Consider the following 20,352-nt stretch of genomic DNA (forward strand, 5'->3'; position numbering starts at 1 on the left):
TAGCAGGCCTTACAGCCCTAAGGCAGGGTGCACTATACCATAGGTGAGGGTACCAGTGCATGAGCACTGTGCCCCTACAGTGTCTAAACAAAACCTTAGACATTGTAAGTGCAGGGTAGCCATAAGAGTATATGGTCTGGGAGTCTGTTTTACACGAACTCCACAGCACCATAATGGCTACACTGAAAACTGGGAAGTTTGGTATCAAACTTCTCAGCACAATAAATGCACACTGATGCCAGTGTGCATTTTATTGTAAAATACACCACAGAGGGCACCTTAGAGGTGCCCCCTGAAACTTAACCGACTATCTGTGTAGGCTGACTGGTTCCAGCAGCCTGCCACACTAGAGACATGTTGCTGCCCCCATGGGGAGAGTGCCTTTGTCACTCTGAGGCCAGTAACAAAGCCTGCACTGGGTGGAGATGCTAACACCTCCCCCAGGCAGGAGCTGTAACACCTGGAGGTGAGCCTCAAAGGCTCACCCCTTTGTCACAGCACCGCAGGACACTCCAGCTAGTGGAGTTGCCCGCCCCCTCCGGCCCCGGCCCCCACTTTTGGCGGCAAGGCCGGAGAAAATAATGAGAATAACAAGGAGGAGTCACTGGCCAGTCAGGACAGCCCCTAAGGCGTCCTGAGCTGAGGTGACTAACTTTTAGAAATCCTCCATCTTGCAGATGGAGGATTCCCCCAATAGGATTAGGGATGTGACCCCCTCCCTTTGGGAGGAGGCACAAAGAGGGTGTACCCACCCTCAGGGCTAGTAGCCATTGGCTACTAACCCCCCAGACCTAAACACGCCCTTAAATTTAGTATTTAAGGGCTTCCCTGAACCTAAAGATTTAGATTCCTGCAACAACAAGAAGAAGGACTGCCTAGCTGAAAACCCCTGCAGAGGAAGGCCAGAAGACAACAACTGCCTTGGCTCCAGAAACTCACCGGCCTGTCTCCTGCCTTCCAAAGAACTCTGCTCCAGCGACGCCTTCCAAAGGGACCAGCGACCTCTGAATCCTCTGAGGACTGCCCTGCTTCGACGACGACAAGAAACTCCAGAGAACAGCGGACCTGCTCCAAAAAGACTGCAACTTTATCCAAAGGAGCAGCTTTAAAGAACCCTGCAATCTCCCCGCAAGAAGCGTGAGACTTGCAACCCTGCACCCGGCGACCCCGACTCGGCTGGCGGAGAACCCACACCTCAGGGAGGACCCCCGGACTACTCTACGACTGTGAGTACCAAAACCTGTCCCCCCTGAGCCCCCACAGCGGCCCCTGCAGAGGGAATCCCGAGGCTTCCCCTGACCGCGACTCTCTGAAACCTAAGTCCCGACGCCTGGAAAAGACCCTGCACCCGCAGCCCCCAGGACCTGAAGGACCGGACTTTCACTGCAGAAGTGACCCCCAGGAGTCCCTCTCCCTTGCCCAAGTGGAGGTTTCCCCGAGGAAGCCCCCCCTTGCCTGCCTGCAGCGCTGAAGAGATCCCTTGATCTCTCATTGACTTCCATTGCGAACCCGACGCTTGTTCTAACACTGCACCCGGCCGCCCCCGCGCCGCTGAGGGTGAAATTTCTGTGTGGGCTTGTGTCCCCCCCGGTGCCCTACAAAACCCCCCTGGTCTGCCCTCCGAAGACGCGGGTGCTTACCTGCTGGCAGACTGGAACCGGGGCACCCCCTTCTCTCCATTGAAGCCTATGCGTTTTGGGCACCACTTTGAACTCTGCACCTGACCGGCCCTGAGCTGCTGGTGTGGTAATTTTGGGGTTGCTCTGAACCCCCAACGGTGGGCTACCTTGGACCAAGAACTGAACCCTGTAAGTGTCTTACTTACCTGGTAAAACTAACAAAAACTTACCTCCCCCAGGAACTGTGAAAATTGCACTAAGTGTTCACTTTTAAAATAGCTATTTGTGAATAACTTGAAAAGTATACATGCAATTGAAATGATTCAAAGTTCCTAATGTACTTACCTGCAATACCTTTCAAACAAGATATTACATGTTAAATTTGAACCTGTGGTTCTTAAAATAAACTAAGAAAAGATATTTTTCTATACAAAACCTATTGGCTGGATTTGTCTCTGAGTGTGTGTACCTCATTTATTGTCTATGTGTATGTACAACAAATGCTTAACACTACTCCTTGGATAAGCCTACTGCTCGACCACACTACCACAAAATAGAGCATTAGTATTATCTCTTTTTACCACTATTTTACCTCTAAGGGGAACCCTTGGACTCTGTGCATGCTATTCCTTACTTTGAAATAGCACATAAAGAGCCAACTTCCTACAGGAAGCACATGGGTCCGCACGGTGCGGCTTTGACGGTGCACACAAAAGGATCTGAAAAGTGGATGCTACACAATAAAGTGCTGCTTCCTTCTCTATTGCATCCATTTTTTCAGATGCTTTTGTCAGTGCTCGCTCTCTAGTGGTGCTGGGTGCCCACTGACTGATTTCTTCAGTATAAGAGACTCTCATACATGATATGAGAGGTGAAAGGACACACTCAATCATTGGAATAAGAATGCGGCTAAATACTAGAGAAGGCTAATCCAAGGTCTCGAGCCAATGACTGAAGGTTCTGGAGCAAAAGAAGCCAACAAATGAAGGATGCAGGCCCAAGGCCAACAAATGAAGGATGCTGCCCCAAAGCCAACAAATGAAGGATGCTGCCCCAAAGCCAACAAATGAAGGATGCTGCCCCAAAGCCAACAAATGAAGGATGCTGCCCCAAAGCCAACAAATGAAGGATGCTGCCCCAAAGCCAACAAATGAAGGATGCTGGCCCAAAGTCCCTGAAAGTAGGTACAGGATACAATATGTTTGTTGTCAATTCCATACGTGACATGTATGTGACACCAAAGAAGGAGCAAAAACAGTTAGAAAGCAAAGGGTAGGCTTGAAACTAAATAGTTCTCAAGTGTTCAGAGTAGACAGGGAAAGCAGAAGTGGGTGTACCATTGCTTGGGATTTCCACAAAGGTAGGATGCAAGTTTCCCACTTATATCTGATGTTCCATCGAATGCAGTGGAAACTTAAATCTTACAAAACAGTCAACTTTTCCTCACCCGGCTCACGAGTCTACAGCAAAACTGCTCACTTGTCCACTTCAGAATGGAGCTAAGGAACCCCCATCATCATCCACTTTTATGCTCTGGTGGATGGCTGACAAACAATGCGCTAATCGGACAGCGGGAGAACTAGTTTGTTTGCCCGACCTGATAACAAGGCAGATGACACTGGTGACGCGGCTGTCAGTGCATCTGTGTTTCTATGACTGCAATGAAGCGTAGAAGGAAGGAGTGACAGCAGAAGTGGTCAGACTTAGATTCTATCACATATTAAAGTCACAGACAGAAGGCAAATCAAGTCATTCATCGTGTGCTCCTGCATGTCTGGGACAAGTCCCACTCCCTCTGGCTCCAGCCACAGCATGCAGTACTGCTGTACGGTGGAAATGAAAAGCGCAATGTTTTCAGCAGCAGCCTACCGCTCCAGTGCTTTCTCGTCCATTTTGGTGTCATTTCGATTGATCAGGTTCCAGAATTTCCTTAGTTTTGGTGTCTTTTTAAACTCCAGCTCGAGGCGCGGCTGCAAGGGGAGAGTACAAAGAGTGACACATGACAACTGATAGCAATGGTTCATTTTCTATGCTAGCTTACAAAAACATTAAAACAGTCTAGACATTGATATCAAAGGTGAGTACTAATCCACAGCATGTTTAAGCCTCGGAATAGGGTGCAGGGGGTGACAAACGTAACTTAATCGGACCATGTGTGGACAAGATCACATTTAGGAAGCAAGAGGTGCTGCACCGTCATGACAACATCCGGCGTACAGTAGGTTACACCCCTTCTGAATATGGAAAGCAAGCAGGTTTGCACTGCAAACAGTCACCCATACTCTGCATGTGAAAAATGGTTCTGGTGTATGACGTCACTGCCGAGACTTACCTTCTGCAAGCACATCCACATGGGTAAGGAAATAAGCTGCTGCACTTGGTTTCGGATCAGGTCCACTTCCTGGACATAAAACACATGAAGAAGACCTGTTAAGCACAGAGTTGCAATCCTTTCTCGACTCACTCCTAAACATGCCCGCCTGAGTGTAAGTCTTCCAATGTAATCCTCACATAGGCAGTGCGCTCAAGCATGGAGGGGGTGGAGGGGAGGGGGGCATATAGAGTACTTTTTCTTTTAAAAAATATATTTTTTCTGCCAGAATGCAAGTCTTTGGATTTTTTATTTATAAGACTTACATTTGCCTGACGTAAACCCAGTGTGCCATGGCCACATCAGCCTTATGCGCTGTGGTATGCGGCATAGCAGTGGACTCATCGTATGCGCTCCTCTTGCAACATCAGAGTAACATTTCCCCCATCCGGGCACTGAAACGCCTCTCACCAAAACGAATAACTATATCTTGTGCAACTGAGTGACTACTTCCATAATTGTTCTATTTCTGGAGCACTGAAATGAGGGGTTTGAAGCTGCAGATATTGAGACATCAACCAATAAGATGGGGTTCTATCTGATCCCAAATCAGCACCAGATGGTTCCAAATACCAAGCAAACAACAGGAAGTCAATCCCAATAATTCCAAACGGACTGGCAGCAACAAACACCAAACCCCAAGCAGGAGCCCACACAGAGAGGGGAGAGAAGGTAGAGGAGAAGTACCAAGCTGTTGAAACAGTGATCCAGGAAGAGCAGCAGGATGGTGCGTTCATGCAGCGTGAACTCGCAGTCCTCATCAGCCACCGAGGCCTCCAGGATACATCTGAAGAAGAAAGGAAAATGCTCCGGCTTCTTCTTAAACGTCTGCTTAGCGAAAACAATAAAATAATGAATTACGTATCAGAGAGAAAAAAAAGAACAAAACAATTAGCTGTGAAGCTTACTTGGTGAGATTTGAAAGAAGAGATGTAAGACAGCATACATTGGATTCCTATCACTCCTTACCCAGACAGAAAGCGAAGTGACCAATATATAACCTCCTAATGAAATACCCTGCGAACACCATTAACTTACACAGCAAAGTCTGTGCTGGTGGGTTTTAGGCAATGCTTTGAACCCAAGGAAAGGCACACTTAGGCGAGGCTTCTGAAGCCTATTTTACTGACCTTAATGTCATAAAATTATACTTGCAAAGTCATGCTTTACACCGATCTCTCCGCAAGTCGACTTAGGAGGTGGCGGAAGAGGAGGTGCCGGCAGCTGCCAGTGGCTCACTTATAGCTGTGAAAAGATATCCCATTCACAACTGTGTAGGAAACACTGGCAGAGCTGTGGGTTGCCCCCTTTCTGCATTTATACACAGAAGATTAAGGACCAGGACAGCAGGGGCCTGAATGGAGAAAGAGGGTTGCATCCTCTACCAACCCCAGCACATATGCAACCCTGTTAGCAAGGCCATATACAAAATTAAGGTGTGTACCCCAGGCTCTGGACAAAGGCAGGTGACTTTTTAAATCACTCTGGTCCAGTGCAGGTCAGAATCCTTTTTGTGTACCTCTCCTTACAACCATTATATCACACTAAGGAGAGAAAGATACATATTATGTATTCACCAAATCAAAAAATAATGTTTGGATTCAAGTTCCATCATCATGCCAAGTTTGGTGTTAATTTTGTGAGCAATTTTAGCTATATTGGATGCTTAAAATAGAAGTGGAATTTGTGGCAACCACACTTCTGCCCTTCTATCATCCTTAACCAATGTGCCCTAAATTTAAAGAATGGACTTCAGTACCTAAACAAATTTCCACAACGCTTCGTGAAGATTTGTCAAACAGTGTTATTGGCGTCACAAAAATTTTCTTTGGACTAACCAACCTAACCATACCTAGAGCTTTTGTATCTATCGACCTTTCTTGCTGCTCATAGCTCCATCGCATTAACAGACTTTAGGGGGTCCTGTAATTCATGTACTCGTGAACCTACCTCTCGGCCCACAGTCATGTACTCTTTAAAACCTAGCCTTCGTGATTATCTCATGTCTAGGGAAGCACATCTCCGTGCATTCTGCTTCCACACGCAACTTAAAAAAAATATTAAAGGCTTTCCTGAAGAGTTTTCTTTTATAAGATCTAATAGTTGTTTAATGCATAAAAAGCCAGCATGACAGGAAAAAGTGCAGCAATTGTCGTTTTAACAGGCCTGAGCTTTCACACTTAATCTAAAGCACATAAAACTAACATCCATATGTGTGGAGCATATTTTTATACCAGTTTGGCACAATACAAGAATATAAAAACGAGAGCATGTGTCTGATACGGTTACTTAAAGAAACTTAACAATGAGCAGGTGGCAGGATTTTCTCACAAGAAATTACGTGAGAAGTCCTAAAGACACAAAAAATGTCCGACTCCACAATTTTCTGTGCCAATCCTAGGATATACAGTATTAAATTAAATGGCTTTGGATCATTGGAGATACACAACACTTTAGAGACATCCTATGAGTAAGGTGATAAATAGGCCAATAAATACCCAACAATAGAATTCAGTTATACAATGTATCAGTACAGGCTTAAGGCACACGTGAGCATTTGTATTTCCAAAGTAAACATTTAAGAATTTTAGACAGGCAAATAAGTAATTCTGCTTTCTCAATATTCACTTTGAGACACGTAAACGGGAGAATTTTATATCTAAGTCACAGAAAGTGTTTATAGTTCCCTATAGAACAAACCGAAAGAATCTTAGATTATAACACAAGTAAATCTGCATCATCCGGGCATTTCCTCTCAAAGATGCACTAGATAGCAGCCAGCAGCAGCCAGGTGTGCATTCTGAGGCAGCAACCGCAAGGCTTCAGTGCTGAAAAAGGGGGCTACAGTGTTTAAACATGCCAGATCCTATGCAGGCCTCTGCCTCAAATGTGTGGCAAGTTACAGAACAGAAACATATTCTGATCTAAACTAAGGTCACTGCCCTAAGAATAGTAGGCACAGTACAGGAAGGGCTGATAGCTGGATGTATAGCGGTGCATTACCTCCCATGCAGGGACATTCTCCCGGAATTTCTCATTCACCATGCAGCAAATCGACATTAAATATGCCTTGCTGGACACCTCAGGAGTATAGTTCAACCACAAGAAATTCTCCAGGTACTGGCTGCAACAAAAAAGAAAACAAATCATTCCTTAGTCAGATCCTTTGCTTTACTCAAAAGCCCTCAATTTTAAATGCTGCTAACATGTGCAAACTTTTCATTTTTTTTGCAAAACATCTCTTTATTACATTTTGAAGACAAAGAAACAGCAATAAACGCCTTAATGTCATACAGACGCCAAAGCTACAGTGGTGTAGTACGGAATGTGAATAGTAATCTCCACAGACATTGAGATGGTGGCGCATATTGCAAACTCTCCAATATGGAGCCATGGTAGCTAAGGTTTTATGGATGAGTATCAACATATGAATAATAAAGAACCCTCCCAGCAACAGTAACTTAGGAGGAAAGGATCAGAACTAAAAAATATAAAAAAACACATGCACAGTGTGTGAAGGAAGCCTAATGAGCCAGAGATATTCATCCGTTGGGATCCAACATTCGAGGGATGGGGAAGGAGGAGGTGGGTAAGTAATGGAACGGATTGCCAACAAGGGTCCCAACCAGGAGGCAAGGGTCAATCAAAAAGCAGGAGAGCTTTAAGCATTGGTGGTGTGAAGCAAGTACATTTCAAACTGGAAAAATATTGTATAAGAGGTTGCAAAATACAGATAAATTTCCCCATCTGTATGCAAGTCAACAATTCCATAGCTTGCCACAAATGTGTGAACTATTTTGGTATGTTGGGGGGGGGGGGGGGGGGGGGGGGGGGGCGGTCAGTGGATTGTTTCCAATGTAATGCAATTAGCTGCTTGGCTAATTGTGAGATCAACTGTCATTCCACATTGGTCATAGCCTGCAAGGCTTGGGAGCGGATAAGAAGTGGCCCAGTCTCAGGGGATTCTGGGATTGGATAGCCTATCGTCCCCTTGATATGGCTAGGAATTTCTTTCCAGAAGGTGGTGATGCCTGTGGATGACAACCAAATGTGTAAAAAGTCTCCAGGAGCAGAAGAGCAGCACTAAGGGGAATTTGATGGAAAGATTGTGTGTAGTCGCGTAGGCATGAGGTACCAGTGTGTCATGACCTTGTATGCCGTTTCTTGTTTGAGTATGCTTTTCATGATCCCTGGTATATCGTACCACAAGCACTCCCATTGTTTCGAGGGCAGTTCGACTCAGATATCAGTGTGCCACTGGGATTGGTAGGGGTGTGCTTGGGGAGGGTGGGGGTGGTAAGTGTTGGAGGACCTCGTATGTGCGCAATACGAGTCCACGTGGCCCATTCAATGTTCTTAACAGGGTCTCGAAGGCAGTCAGTGTGCAAATTGCTCCTTGCACATTAGAGGCAAACTCTTCATTTTAATCTTCTGGCTTCCACTTAAATTAGTCAGATGGGCAAACCACTGTCAACCAACAAAAATACAGTCTCCACTGAATGCATGTTTATACAGAAGAACTCAACTTGTCATATCAGATTTTTTTAAATATATATATATGGAAAATGTCACTTACCCAGTGTACATCTGTTCGTGGCATGAGTCGCTGCAGATTCACATGCTGTGCACAGTCCGCCGTCTGGTGTTGGGCTCGGAGTGTTACAAGTTGTTTTTCTTCGAAGAAGTCTTTTCGACTCACGAGACCGAGGGACTCCTCCCCTTTCGGTTCCATTGCGCATGGGCGTCGACTCCATCTTAGATTGTTTTCCCCGCAGAGGGTGAGGTAGGAGTTGTGTATATTAGTAATAGTGCGCCCATGCAATGGAATTAATACTTATGTACATAATAAAGGTTTAAAGTAATATATTTACAAATGTACAATTGTTTAAGATCTGCTTCTAAACGGCTACAGGCTCCCGGGGAGGCGGGTGGGTGCATGTGAATCTGCAGCGTCTCATGCCACGAACAGATGTACACTGGGTAAGTGACATTTTCCGTTCGATGGCATGTGTAGCTGCAGATATACATGCTGTGCATAGACTAGTAAGCAGTTATCTCCCCAAAAGCGGTGGTTCAGCCTGTGGGAGTTGAAGTAGTTTGAAATAATGTTCTTAGTACAGCCTGACCTACTGTGGCTTGTTGTGCAGTGAACACATCTACACAGTAGTGCTTGGTAAATGTATGAGGCGTAGACCAGGTTGCTGCCTTACATATTTCGTTCATTGGAATATTCCCTAGAAAGGCCATGGTAGCTCCTTTCTTTCTGGTTGAGTGTGCCTTTGGTGTAATAGGCAGCTCTCTTTTTGCTTTAAGATAGCAGGTTTGAATACACTTAACTATCCACCTAGCAATGCCTTGTTTTGAAATTGGATTTCCTGTATGAGGTTTTTGAAAGGCAATAAATAGTTGTTTTGTCTTCCTAATTTGTTTTGTTCTGTCAATGTAGTACATTAGTGCTCTCTTGATGTCTAATGTATGTAGTGCTCTTTCAGCTACCGAATCTGGCTGTGGGAAGAACACTGGTAATTCTACTGTTTGATTCAAGTGGAACAGTGAGATAACCTTTGGTAAGAATTTTGGATTTGTTCTTAGAACTACCTTATTCTTGTGTATTTGAATAAATGGTTCTTGTATGGTAAATGCCTGAATCTCACTCACTCTTCTTAGAGATGTGATGGCAATGAGAAATGCAACTTTCCACGTTAAGTATTGCATTTCACAAGAATGCATGGGTTCGAAAGGTGGACCCATGAGCATTGTTAAGACAATGTTGAGGTTCCATGAAGGAACAGGTGGTGTCCTTGGTGGTATAATTCTCTTTAGGCCTTCCATAAACGCTTTAATGACAGGTATTCTAAATAGGGAAGTTGAATGAGTAGTCTGCAGGTAAGCAGGTATTGCGGTGAGATGTATCTTTATGGAAGAGAAAGCTAGATTTGATTTTTGCAAATGTAGTAAATATCCTACTACATCTTTTGGAGATGCGTGCAATGGTTGAATTTGATTATCATGGCAGTAACAAACAAATCTTTTCCATTTATTTGCATAGCAGTGTCTAGTGGAAGGTTTTCTAGCTTGTTTTATGACCTCCATACACTCTTGTGAGGTCTAAGTGTCCAAATTCTAGGATTTCAGGAGCCAAATTGCTAGATTCAGCGATGCTGGGTTTGGATGCCTGATCTGTTGTTTGTGTTGTGTTAACAGATCTGGTCTGTTGGGTAGCTTGACATGAGGTACTACTGACAGGTCTAGTAGTGTTGTATACCAAGGTTGTCTTGCCCATGTTGGTGCTATTAGTATGAGTTTGAGTTTGTTTTGACTCAATCTGTTTACTAGATATGGAAGGAGAGGGAGAGGGGGAAAAGCGTACGCAAATATCCCTGACCAATTCATCCATAGAGCATTGCCTTGGGATTGATGGTGTGGAAACCTGGATGCGAAGTTTTGGCATTTTGCGTTTTCTTTTGTTGCAAATAGATCTATTTGAGGTGTTCCCCCAAATTTGAAAGTAAGTGTTCAGTATTTGGGGGTGAATTTCCCATTCGTGGACTTGTTGGTGATCCCGAGAGAGATTGTCTGGTAGCTGGTTCTGGATCCCTGGAATAAATTGTGCTATTAGGCGAATGTGGTTGTGGATTGCCCAATGCCATATTTTTTGTGTTAGGAGACACAACTGTGTCGAGTGTGTCCCCCCCTGTTTGTTTAAATAATACATTGTTGTCATGTTGTCTGTTTTGACAAGAATGTATTTGTGGGTTATCATGGGTTGAAATGCTTTCAACGCTAGAAATACTGCTAACAGTTCTAAGTGATTTATGTGAAACTTCCTTTGATGTATGTCCCATTGTCCTTGGATGCTGTGTTGATTGAGGTGTGCTCCCCACCCTGTCATGGAAGCATCCGTTGTTATGACGTATTGTGGTACTGGGTCTTGGAAAGGCCACCCTTTGTTTAAATTTGTACTGTTCCACCATAGAAGCGAGATGTATGTTTGGCGGTCTATCAACACCAGATCTAGAAGTTGACCCTGTGCCTGTGACCATTGTGATGCTAGGCATTGTTGTAAGGGCCGCATGTGCAATCTTGCGTTTGGGACAATGGCTATGCATGAAGACATCATGCCTAGGAGTTTTAATACCATCTTTGCTTGTATCTTTTGTGTTGGATACATGGCCTGTATCACCTTGTGAAATGTTTGAACCCTTTGTGGACTTGGAGTGGCTATCCCTTCTGTTGTGTTGATTGTCGCTCCTAAGTATTGCTGTGTTTGAAACGGCAAAAGGTGTGACTTTGCATAGTTGATGGAGAAACCCAGCTTGTGAAGGGTCTGTATGACATACTTTGTTTGACGTGAACACCTTGTTAGCGTGTTGGTCTTGATTAACCAGTCGTCTAAGTAAGGGAACACGTGTATCTGCTGCCTTCTGATATGTGCAGCTAATACTGCCAGGCATTTTGTAAAGACTCTTGGCACAGTTGTTATTCCGAATGGCAACACTTTGAATTGGTAATGTATTCCTTTGAATACGAACCTTAGGTATTTCCTGTGGGAAGGATGTATTGGTATGTGGAAATACGCATCCTTTAGGTCTAATGTTGTCATGTAGTCTTGCTGTTTGAGCAGTGGGATTACGTCTTGTAATGTGACCATGTGAAAGTGGTCTGATTTGATGTAGGTATTTAGTGTTCTGAGATCTAGTATTGGTCTCAGAGTTTTGTCCTTCTTTGGTATTAGAAAATAGTGAGTAAACTCCTGTGTTTTTCTGTAGGCTTGGTACTAATTCTATTGCGTCCTTTTGTAGTAATGCCTAAACTTCTAGTCCTAGAAGATCTATATGCTGTTTTGACATATTGTGTGTTTTCGGTGGGACGTTTGGAGGGAATGTGTGAAATTCTATGCAATAGCCATGTTGGATAATTGCTAAGACCCAAGTGTCTGTTGTTATTTCTTCCCAAGATTCGTAGAATTGGCTTAGTCTTCCCCCCACTGGTGTTGTGTGATGGGGTTGTGTGACTTGTGAGTCACTGTTTATTTTGAGGGGTTTTGGGACCTTGACATTTTCCCCGACTTCTTGGGAATTGGCCTCCTCTATATTGTCCCCGAAAACCTCCCCTTTGATATTGACCCTGGTAGGTAGGTGGTCTTGTCTGTGAAGTGTTGGTTTCTGTGGGTTGACCCCGAAACCCTCCCCTAAAAGGTGTCTTCCGAAATGTGCCTCTGCTCTGCGGGGAGTAGAGTGCACCCATGGCTTTGGCTGTATCGGTGTCCTTCTTTAGTTTTTCAATGGCAGTGTCTACCTCCGGCCCAAACAATTGCTGTTCATTAAACGGCATATTGAGCACAGCCTGTTGGATTTCGGGTTTGAACCCAGAAGTGTGCAGCCAAGCGTGCCTCCGTATTGTGACTGCAGTGTTTATTGTCCTTGCAGCTGTATCGGCCGCATCCATGGAAGACCGTATCTGATTGTTCGAGATACTTTGTCCCTCTTCCACCACTTGTTGCGCTCTTTTTTGGAACTCCTTGGGAAGGTGTTCGATGAGATGTTGCATTTCATCCCAATGAGCGCTGTCGTATCTTGCCAAGAGTGCTTGCGAGTTGGCGATACGCCACTGATTTGCTGCTTGTGCTGCAACTCTTTTCCCTGCTGCATCAAATTTGCGGCTCTCCTTGTCTGGAGGTGGTGCGTCACCTGATGTATGAGAGTTGGCTCTTTTACGAGCTGCCCCCACAACTACTGAGTCCGGTGTTAGTTGTGTTGTAAGAAATATTGGGTCTGTGGGAGGTGCCTTATATTTTTTCTCCACCCTTGGAGTTATGGCTCTGCCTTTAACTGGCTCCTGAAATATTTGTTTTGAGTGCCGTAGCATTCCTGGGAGCATGGGAAGGCTTTGATACTGGCTATGGGTGGAGGACAGGGTGTTAAAGAGAAAGTCATCCTCAATCGGTTCCGAATGTAGTGAGACATTGTGGAATTCGGCTGCCCTTGCGACCACCTGTGCATATGATGTACTGTCCTCAGGTGGTGACGGTTTAGTTGGATATGAGTCTGGACTATTGTGGACTATTGGGGCGTCGTAGAGGTCCCATGCATCGGGATCATCCTGGCTCATTGTGGTATGAGCTGGTGAGTGCGTTAGTGGTGGAGTTTGCGCCGGTGATGCATGTGCTGATTGTGGTGGAGAAGGTGGTGGTGTTACTTTCTTTACCACCTTTGCTTGTGGTTGCTTGTCCCCTTGTTGGAAAACAAGTTTCCTTTTCATCTTGATTGGGGGAAAGAGTGGTTATCTTCTCTGTGTCTTCCTGGATGAGAAGCCTCCTTTGAGTGTAGTCAGTTTCTACAGTTTGAAGCTCTTGACCAAATCCATGCAATTGGGTGTTTAGTCCTTGTTCCTCTGTATAGGAACTAATTTTCGGTTCCGAGGCTTTTTTCTGTACCGAAACCGTTTCGGTAGGCTTTTTAGGCTCCGAAGAAGATTTCTTTGATTTCGGCGTGGTATCTCAGTGCCGAACATCTTCGGTGCCGCTGTCTCTGCGCCGAATTGTCTCGGAGCCGGTGTCTCGGCTCCGAGGTTGCTGTGTGGCGGTATCACGACCGGAGTCGGATGACTTCGACACCAGCATGCCCTTTTTCGGTGCCTTGGCTCGGTCACCTAGTTTTTGGGTTAAGCCATGGCCTGTTGGCAGTGGCGTCCCCTGGGCTTTTGTGGACTTTCCGTGAGTCCTAATTTTCGACGTCTTACTCACGGTTGTTATGTCTTCGGCGTCGGATTCCCCCGAATCAGACTCGGGGATGGAGAACGCTTCCTCTTCGTCCTCGAACCGATGTTGTCTTGTCGGCGTGGACGCCATTTGTAATCTTCTGGCTCTTCGGTCTCTGAGCGTCTTCCTCGACCGAAACGCTCGACAGGCTTCACACGTATCCTCCTTGTGCTCCGGGGACAGGCACAAGTTACAGACCAGATGTTGATCCGTATACGGATATTTGCTATGGCATTTAGGACAGAAGCGGAACGGGGTCCGTTCCATCAGTCTTGAAGTCGCACGCGGTCGGGTCGACCAGGCCCCGACGGGGGATCGAAATTACCCCGAAGGGCCACCGGAGCTCTTCAAGATTCAGTGTCGATTTGTTCTAACTAACCCGATACCGAACGAAACAATACAGACGTTTTTTTCCGAGATTCTAACTAACTTTCCGACCCGAAACACGGAGCGAAAAGGAACACGTCCGAACCCGATGGCGGAAAAAAAACAATCTAAGATGGAGTCGCGCCCATGCGCAATGGAACCGAAAGGGGAGGAGTCCCGCGGTCTCGTGACTCGAAAAGACTTCTTCGAAGAAAAACAACTTGTAACACTCCGAGCCCAACACCAGACGGCGGACTGTGCACAGCATGTGTATCTGCAGCTACACATGCCATTGAACATATATATACATACACACATATACATATATACATATACACACACACACACACATATTTAAATAACAATAAAAACAACCAAGGTCTTGAGCCACAAACAAAGCCAAACAAAAAACTCTTTAATAATCCATCTGGACAAAAAAAATTCTGAGTGAAAAGAAAAGGATTTAAAAAAAGGTATTAGTTATCAATAGTACATTTCACACGAGGCCAAATTACCATGGTTGTCCCTGGGCTCCACTAGGAGCCTCATGGAAGAGAAGTAAAGCGGAGCGAGAACAAAGTAAAAAGTCATCCTCTGCACCCTAAAATGATCTCCCACCTTCAGAGAATCATCTTCTTTACTGGCATCATCCACAGAACCAATACCTATGTCATAATCGCTGCAGTACGCCACAGAAGTGGCCTGCACCAGAGCAAAAACACAAACTTCCAACCCTGCATTACTGAAACCAAACTAAAAGATTCATGAAAGCACTCTTTTGAGATAGTGCTAACTAAGGTCCTTGTGTAACTTACCACCAAACTTGAAAGGATGTCTGTGAAATCATCGACTGACTCCATCTGAATTAGTAATATTAACTTATGCTCCAGGAACAAATTATTTCTATATTCTCTGCCCCCCTGCTCAATTCCTTATGATGAGTTCCAATCTGTCAATGTGGCAGAAATGGTAAAGGTTACGAAATTCTTCAAAACATTCTTACTTTTATGGGATCTGAAATATGCCATAGTCATAAACCCCCTGATGGCCTCTCACACACAGTAACATACGTAATCAATTTCTCCTCTCCATTGGAGATATTTCTCAAGCCCCAATGCATGTAATGGTAGCTCAACTTTTGGTGAAACACTCTGTATATACAGAAAATCTAACTACCAAACATCTCTGGCCCTCCCATTTGAAACAGTTGATGCTCACCAACTTTCACTTCACTTGTAATCAAACCGCCTTCTAAATGATTTTCAGTCCAGCTTCTGACCCAGACAAGGCACTCAGAGAACACTCCTTAACATTAGAGAGGCATTATTACTCTATTGTCAGGGCTCGAAAAATCATGAAAATGTTACTAGACCTGTAGGTCGAGAAACTTAAATAATCTACTTGAGCTAACAGTAATGTAATTGTCCTGTAAACAGGTCTCAAATTGTGCCTTTCTTAATTCTCACATATGGTTGCACCTTCAAATATGTGAACTCGGCATTTCTGCAGTACAAAAAAACTCTTTTGTTTGATTAAGTAGACTAAAGTTTGCTGGGCGCATCACAAGAGTCTAGCCCACATAACCTAGAACTTCTTTTAGTTTACTAACAACATAGCCATCAGGGCAGGAGTGTTTCTCAGTTTGTTTTAACACTCAATTGTAATAAATATATCACTAAACCATGATGTGGTAACATATTGTCATCGACACAGAGTAACTTTCCAAGAAATATCCAAACACCTCTCCATTAACTTGCAGCTTTACTGATAAAACTATATAGTGTATTAACAATCTGTGAAAATTGGGTTTCAGAAAACTTATCCTTTGCACATCAACATGTAAAGTATTCAGATTTGTTTTCATCCTATTAAAATATTTTTTCATCACACAGAAATATAAAAAAGGGCTTTCACAACTACTGAAATACATTTTGAAATGTTTGCACAGTTGATTTAGTCACTTAAATGTTGTGTGTTAGGAAATACCCGACATCCTATATCCTTTTATTTTACATTGTAAGTAGCAGGTCACACAGTTCACCTTACAAAGTCCTGGAACTCTGCAGTCAGAAGGAAAATTAATGGTAAGAAAAACTGACTTTTGATCTCTGTCTGTGAACACAGAGCAAACGTGACATAACAAGATTTAAAGGCATCTTTTATTGCCCCTCCACTTTTCAACTGAACTGAACACCTGTTCAGTACCAACTCGCCAGAAGGGACGAGTAAGTATTAAAAATAGCTCAACCTGATCAAATAAGACTCGCCAATGCGAGCGGTCGAGTGGATTTATCGAGCCCTGATTGTGACCAGGAAAAAATAACCTTTGCTAATTCTAGCAGAACTCTATGCTACGTTTGACACTATCTACTTGTAGGCAAGTGCCCCTTTTGGACATGGTCACCCCATTTTTTGCTCACTGGTACTGAGGTTCTTCAATTGAGTTGCACTGTGTCCTTGCTAAACAGGTTCCCAGTGCCAGTGCTCTTTCCCTAACACAAAGTAGAAGGTCTAACAGAACACAATTGGCATACCCTCTAGTAGGTCTGTAAATTCCTGGTAAATTGTACACCTGTTACCTAGAGCCACACAAGAAGGGGCTCCTAAGGACTACAGCATATATTGTGCCACCCAAAGGGACCCCCCTACAAACTGCACACAGTTTGCCATCAGACTGTGTATCATGGTGCAAGCCATGAGTGAGAACACGACATGGCACACATATTGTGTGCCATGCCCTAGTCACTGCATCTAAATATATTAAGTCACTCCTATAATAGGCCTTAGATCCCTAAGGCAGGGTGCATTATATTTGATGTGAGGACATATCTGCATGTGCAGATATGCCATTATGGTGTCTAGATCAATTACTTAGACACTGCATGTAAACAGGGAAGCCATCTAAAGGTATTACGGGGCACTGGTCAACACGAGTTACCTAGCTACATATTGGCTACACCACGCCATAATAAATCCAGACTGATGCCAGTCTTGGATTTATTATGATATGCACCCAGAAGGCACCTTAGCGGTGCCCCCTGAACCCTACTTGTCTTCTAGTGTGCTGGCTGACTGGTACCAACCAGTGGACATGTTTCTGACCCCCTGGAGGTGACAGCCAATGCTCTCAGAGGCCAGACACAATGCCTCTCCAGAGGAAAGTGTTATCAAGCTCCAGCAGGACCAACCCATTTCCCCACCAAGTGAAAAGACCCCCATGACATACCGGAGGCAAACCGCTCAAATATCTGGTGTACCAGACCCCTTACAGCAACCAACATTTGTTTGAGTCCAGACCAGACTCCATCGCTGCGACCAGAGACCACCTGACGAGGGAAGTCAGCATGGCAGAGGACATCACCAAGAGTGGACCGGCCGCCTTGTTTTTGTCCCTTCTTTGTAGGTCTATGCAAGAATTGTGGTTGCCTTGACGCAGGAGCGCCCGATGACCAAACCCCGCTGCATCAGAGGTCCACGTCAACCCAACAGTGTTCCCTTGCACCCAGGACCTCCACTGACCGAACCCCCGCACGTAGCTCCTGGACTTGTCCGCAAGTTCCCCTCTGTAGCCTTTTTCTATGTGCCCCCACTCTTTGCCAACTGTGCAGTGCCCAAGGCTCCAGACTCGTCCCAGCACCACTACACCCGGATGCCACAGGGCAAGTACTGGTGTTGTAAGTGACATTGCTCCCCTAGATCCCTACAATCAACAGGGGACGCCCAAGAACTGTCTGCAAGGACCTTATTGCAATAAAAGTACTTTAAGTCTTTACCGTGCAAAAGCGAATTTGAATAAAACTGCTACTTACTTGCAAATTGATATACAGCAACAGTACTTACCTCCTTTGAAGTTTTTTTTGGAGTTGAAACATAATATAAAAACCTTGGTCTCAAGTTTCTTCTTGAGTGTGTGTCTCATTTACTGACTGTGTGTTCAACAAATGCTACCACAAAAGAGAGCATTTGGGATTATTAGTTTTAACCCCTGTAAACAAATAAGGGTTGTCTGGACTGACTGCATAGTGTCTCTTACATTGGTACAGTACATAAATATCCAGCTTCCTACAATACTCTTCAAAACTTTGACTACAGAAGCTAACATTGGAGGCACAACATTAAGATGGTTCACTTTCTTCATCCTAAATCGCACATATCACATCAAACTGGGTCCTTTCCATTCACAAAAAGGCCACCATCTGATACTGAACACTTAAATGATCAGCACTATCACATATAGTATTCAAAGTGCATATGGATAAACTAGTCTTGACTCACATAGCATGAGTTATCAAACATATGCTGAGGACTCCAAGATTCATCTCACGACATAAGAAAATTTGAAAGTTTTTCCCAAAAAGAACCTCTGTCGACCTCAGGCCCCATTCTAGCAGTAAAAACACACTTGCTATGCTCTTACAGGGATAGTACTGAAAAATTACGAAGAGATTAAGACTCACAGCATTTATCTTATTTTTGGTCAAACTGAAGTCCCTTCACTAATGATCAGAAGAAGACACCTTAATTCTAATTCAAAACTATCTGCCTTGTCCAGGAGCTCTACATGGTCTTATGTAAGGGTTGCTCATCAAGCTGTTTCCTACTTATCAACTAACAAGAACTCAAAGTCTGCCAATCTTAATCTACTCTTTGTCCATCAGTACAAAAACTAGAAAACAGGCAGAAGATATCTCTGTGCAAATGGCTCATCTTTTTGGTACAATCTATCTTCACATTCAAGAATTGAAAAGGATTTCCTCAAATTCAGGAATTCCCCGAAAGCCTGCAGCTTCAACAGGAGCTATGGTTAATCTCATCTTTACTACATCTTAGTATCTATGTAGTGATTAACTGTCATGGACTAATGTTTGTGTACACTTAAAAGTAGCGCCTAGACAAAGACCAGCACCAATGAGTAGTAGGGACAGCTAGGGGTAGTGCAGGATTAGTTAGTTTCCTGAAACATTAGTGGTAGAACTTGGCTTGAGGAAGGTACTGAACGAGTAATTGTATTATTAAGAAGTCATAACATGATTAGATTGTGCAGTGAAGCACAGCCGAGATGCTCCTGGAGTGCCTTGTTACGATGGTATGCCACTTTTTAGATAGCTTGTGAATCACCACAGAGTGTGAATGAGCAAGTGCAGGTTTATACACTATTTTGAGTAGACACAGTCTTGGGAATGAGCCCCTCCAGAAGTTCAAGAAGGCAGGCAGTGTGCAACATGGAAATCCTTTTACAAGAAGATTTATGAATCAACAGTTGCCAGTATTTTGCCTACATAAGCCTGCGCCACACGCACATAGTCAAAACTTGATGTAGGCGTGGGTCTCAGATGCTCTTTCCCAGGGTGAATGTAAGGAAATGCCTCCTTGGCATGGTTACCCCCTGACTGTTTGCCTTTGCTGATGCTAAGTTTTGATTTGAAAGTGTGCCGAGGCCTGCTAACCAGGCCCCAGCACCAGTGTAATTTCCCTAACCTGTACTTTTGTTTTACACAATTGGCACACCCTGGCATCCAGGTAAGTCCCTTGTAACTGGTACCCCTGGTACCAAGGGCCCTGATGCCAGGGAAGGTCTCTAAGGGCTGCAGTATAGCTTATGCCACCCTGGGGACCCCTCACTCAGCACAGACACACTGCTTGCCAGCTCGTGTGTGCTGGTGAGGACAAAACGAGTAAGTCGACATGGCACTCCCCTCAGGGTGCCATGCCAACCTCACACTGCCTATGCAGTATAGATAAGTCACCCCTCTAGCAGGCCTTACAGCCCTAAGGCAGGGTGCACTATACCATAGGTGAGGGCACCAGTGCATGAGCACTGTGCCCCTACAGTGTCTAAGCAAAACTTTAGACATTGTAAGTGCAGGGTAGCCATAAGAGTATATGATCTGGGAGTCTGTCAAACACGAACTCCACAGCACCATAATGGCTACACTGAAAACTGGGAAGTTTGGTATCAAACTTCTCAGCACAATAAATGCACACTGATGCCAGTGTACATTCTATTGTGAAATACACCCCAGAGGGCACCTTAGAGGTGCCCCATGAAACCTTAACCAACTACCCGTGTAGGCTGACTGGTTTTAGCAGCCTGCCACACTCGAGCCATGTTGCTGGCCACATGGGGAGAGTGCCTTTGTCACTCTGTGGCCAGTAACAAAGCCTGCACTGGGTGGAGATGCTATCACCTCCCCCAGGCAGGAGCTGTAACACCTGGCGGTGAGCCTCAAAGGCTC

The 20,352-nt window shown here is 44.7% G+C and overlaps 1 protein-coding gene across 1 annotated transcript in view; it reads right to left on the minus strand.

The window, feature by feature from the left end:
* The window catches only part of AQR (aquarius intron-binding spliceosomal factor), a 576,085-nt gene that overhangs the window by 494,106 nt on the left and 61,627 nt on the right, over window positions 1-20,352 (minus strand). The window contains exons 5-8 of the mRNA XM_069208869.1: window positions 6,994-7,114; window positions 4,678-4,818; window positions 3,952-4,020; window positions 3,489-3,589 (exon numbers count right to left, since the gene is read on the minus strand). Coding sequence (XP_069064970.1) covers window positions 3,489-3,589; window positions 3,952-4,020; window positions 4,678-4,818; window positions 6,994-7,114 — 432 coding nt within the window. The remainder of the gene's footprint in view (window positions 1-3,488; window positions 3,590-3,951; window positions 4,021-4,677; window positions 4,819-6,993; window positions 7,115-20,352) is intronic.

The sequence above is a fragment of the Pleurodeles waltl genome, chromosome 9 (genome assembly GCF_031143425.1).
Source record: "Pleurodeles waltl isolate 20211129_DDA chromosome 9, aPleWal1.hap1.20221129, whole genome shotgun sequence".
Classification (NCBI taxonomy): Eukaryota; Metazoa; Chordata; class Amphibia; order Caudata; family Salamandridae; genus Pleurodeles; species Pleurodeles waltl.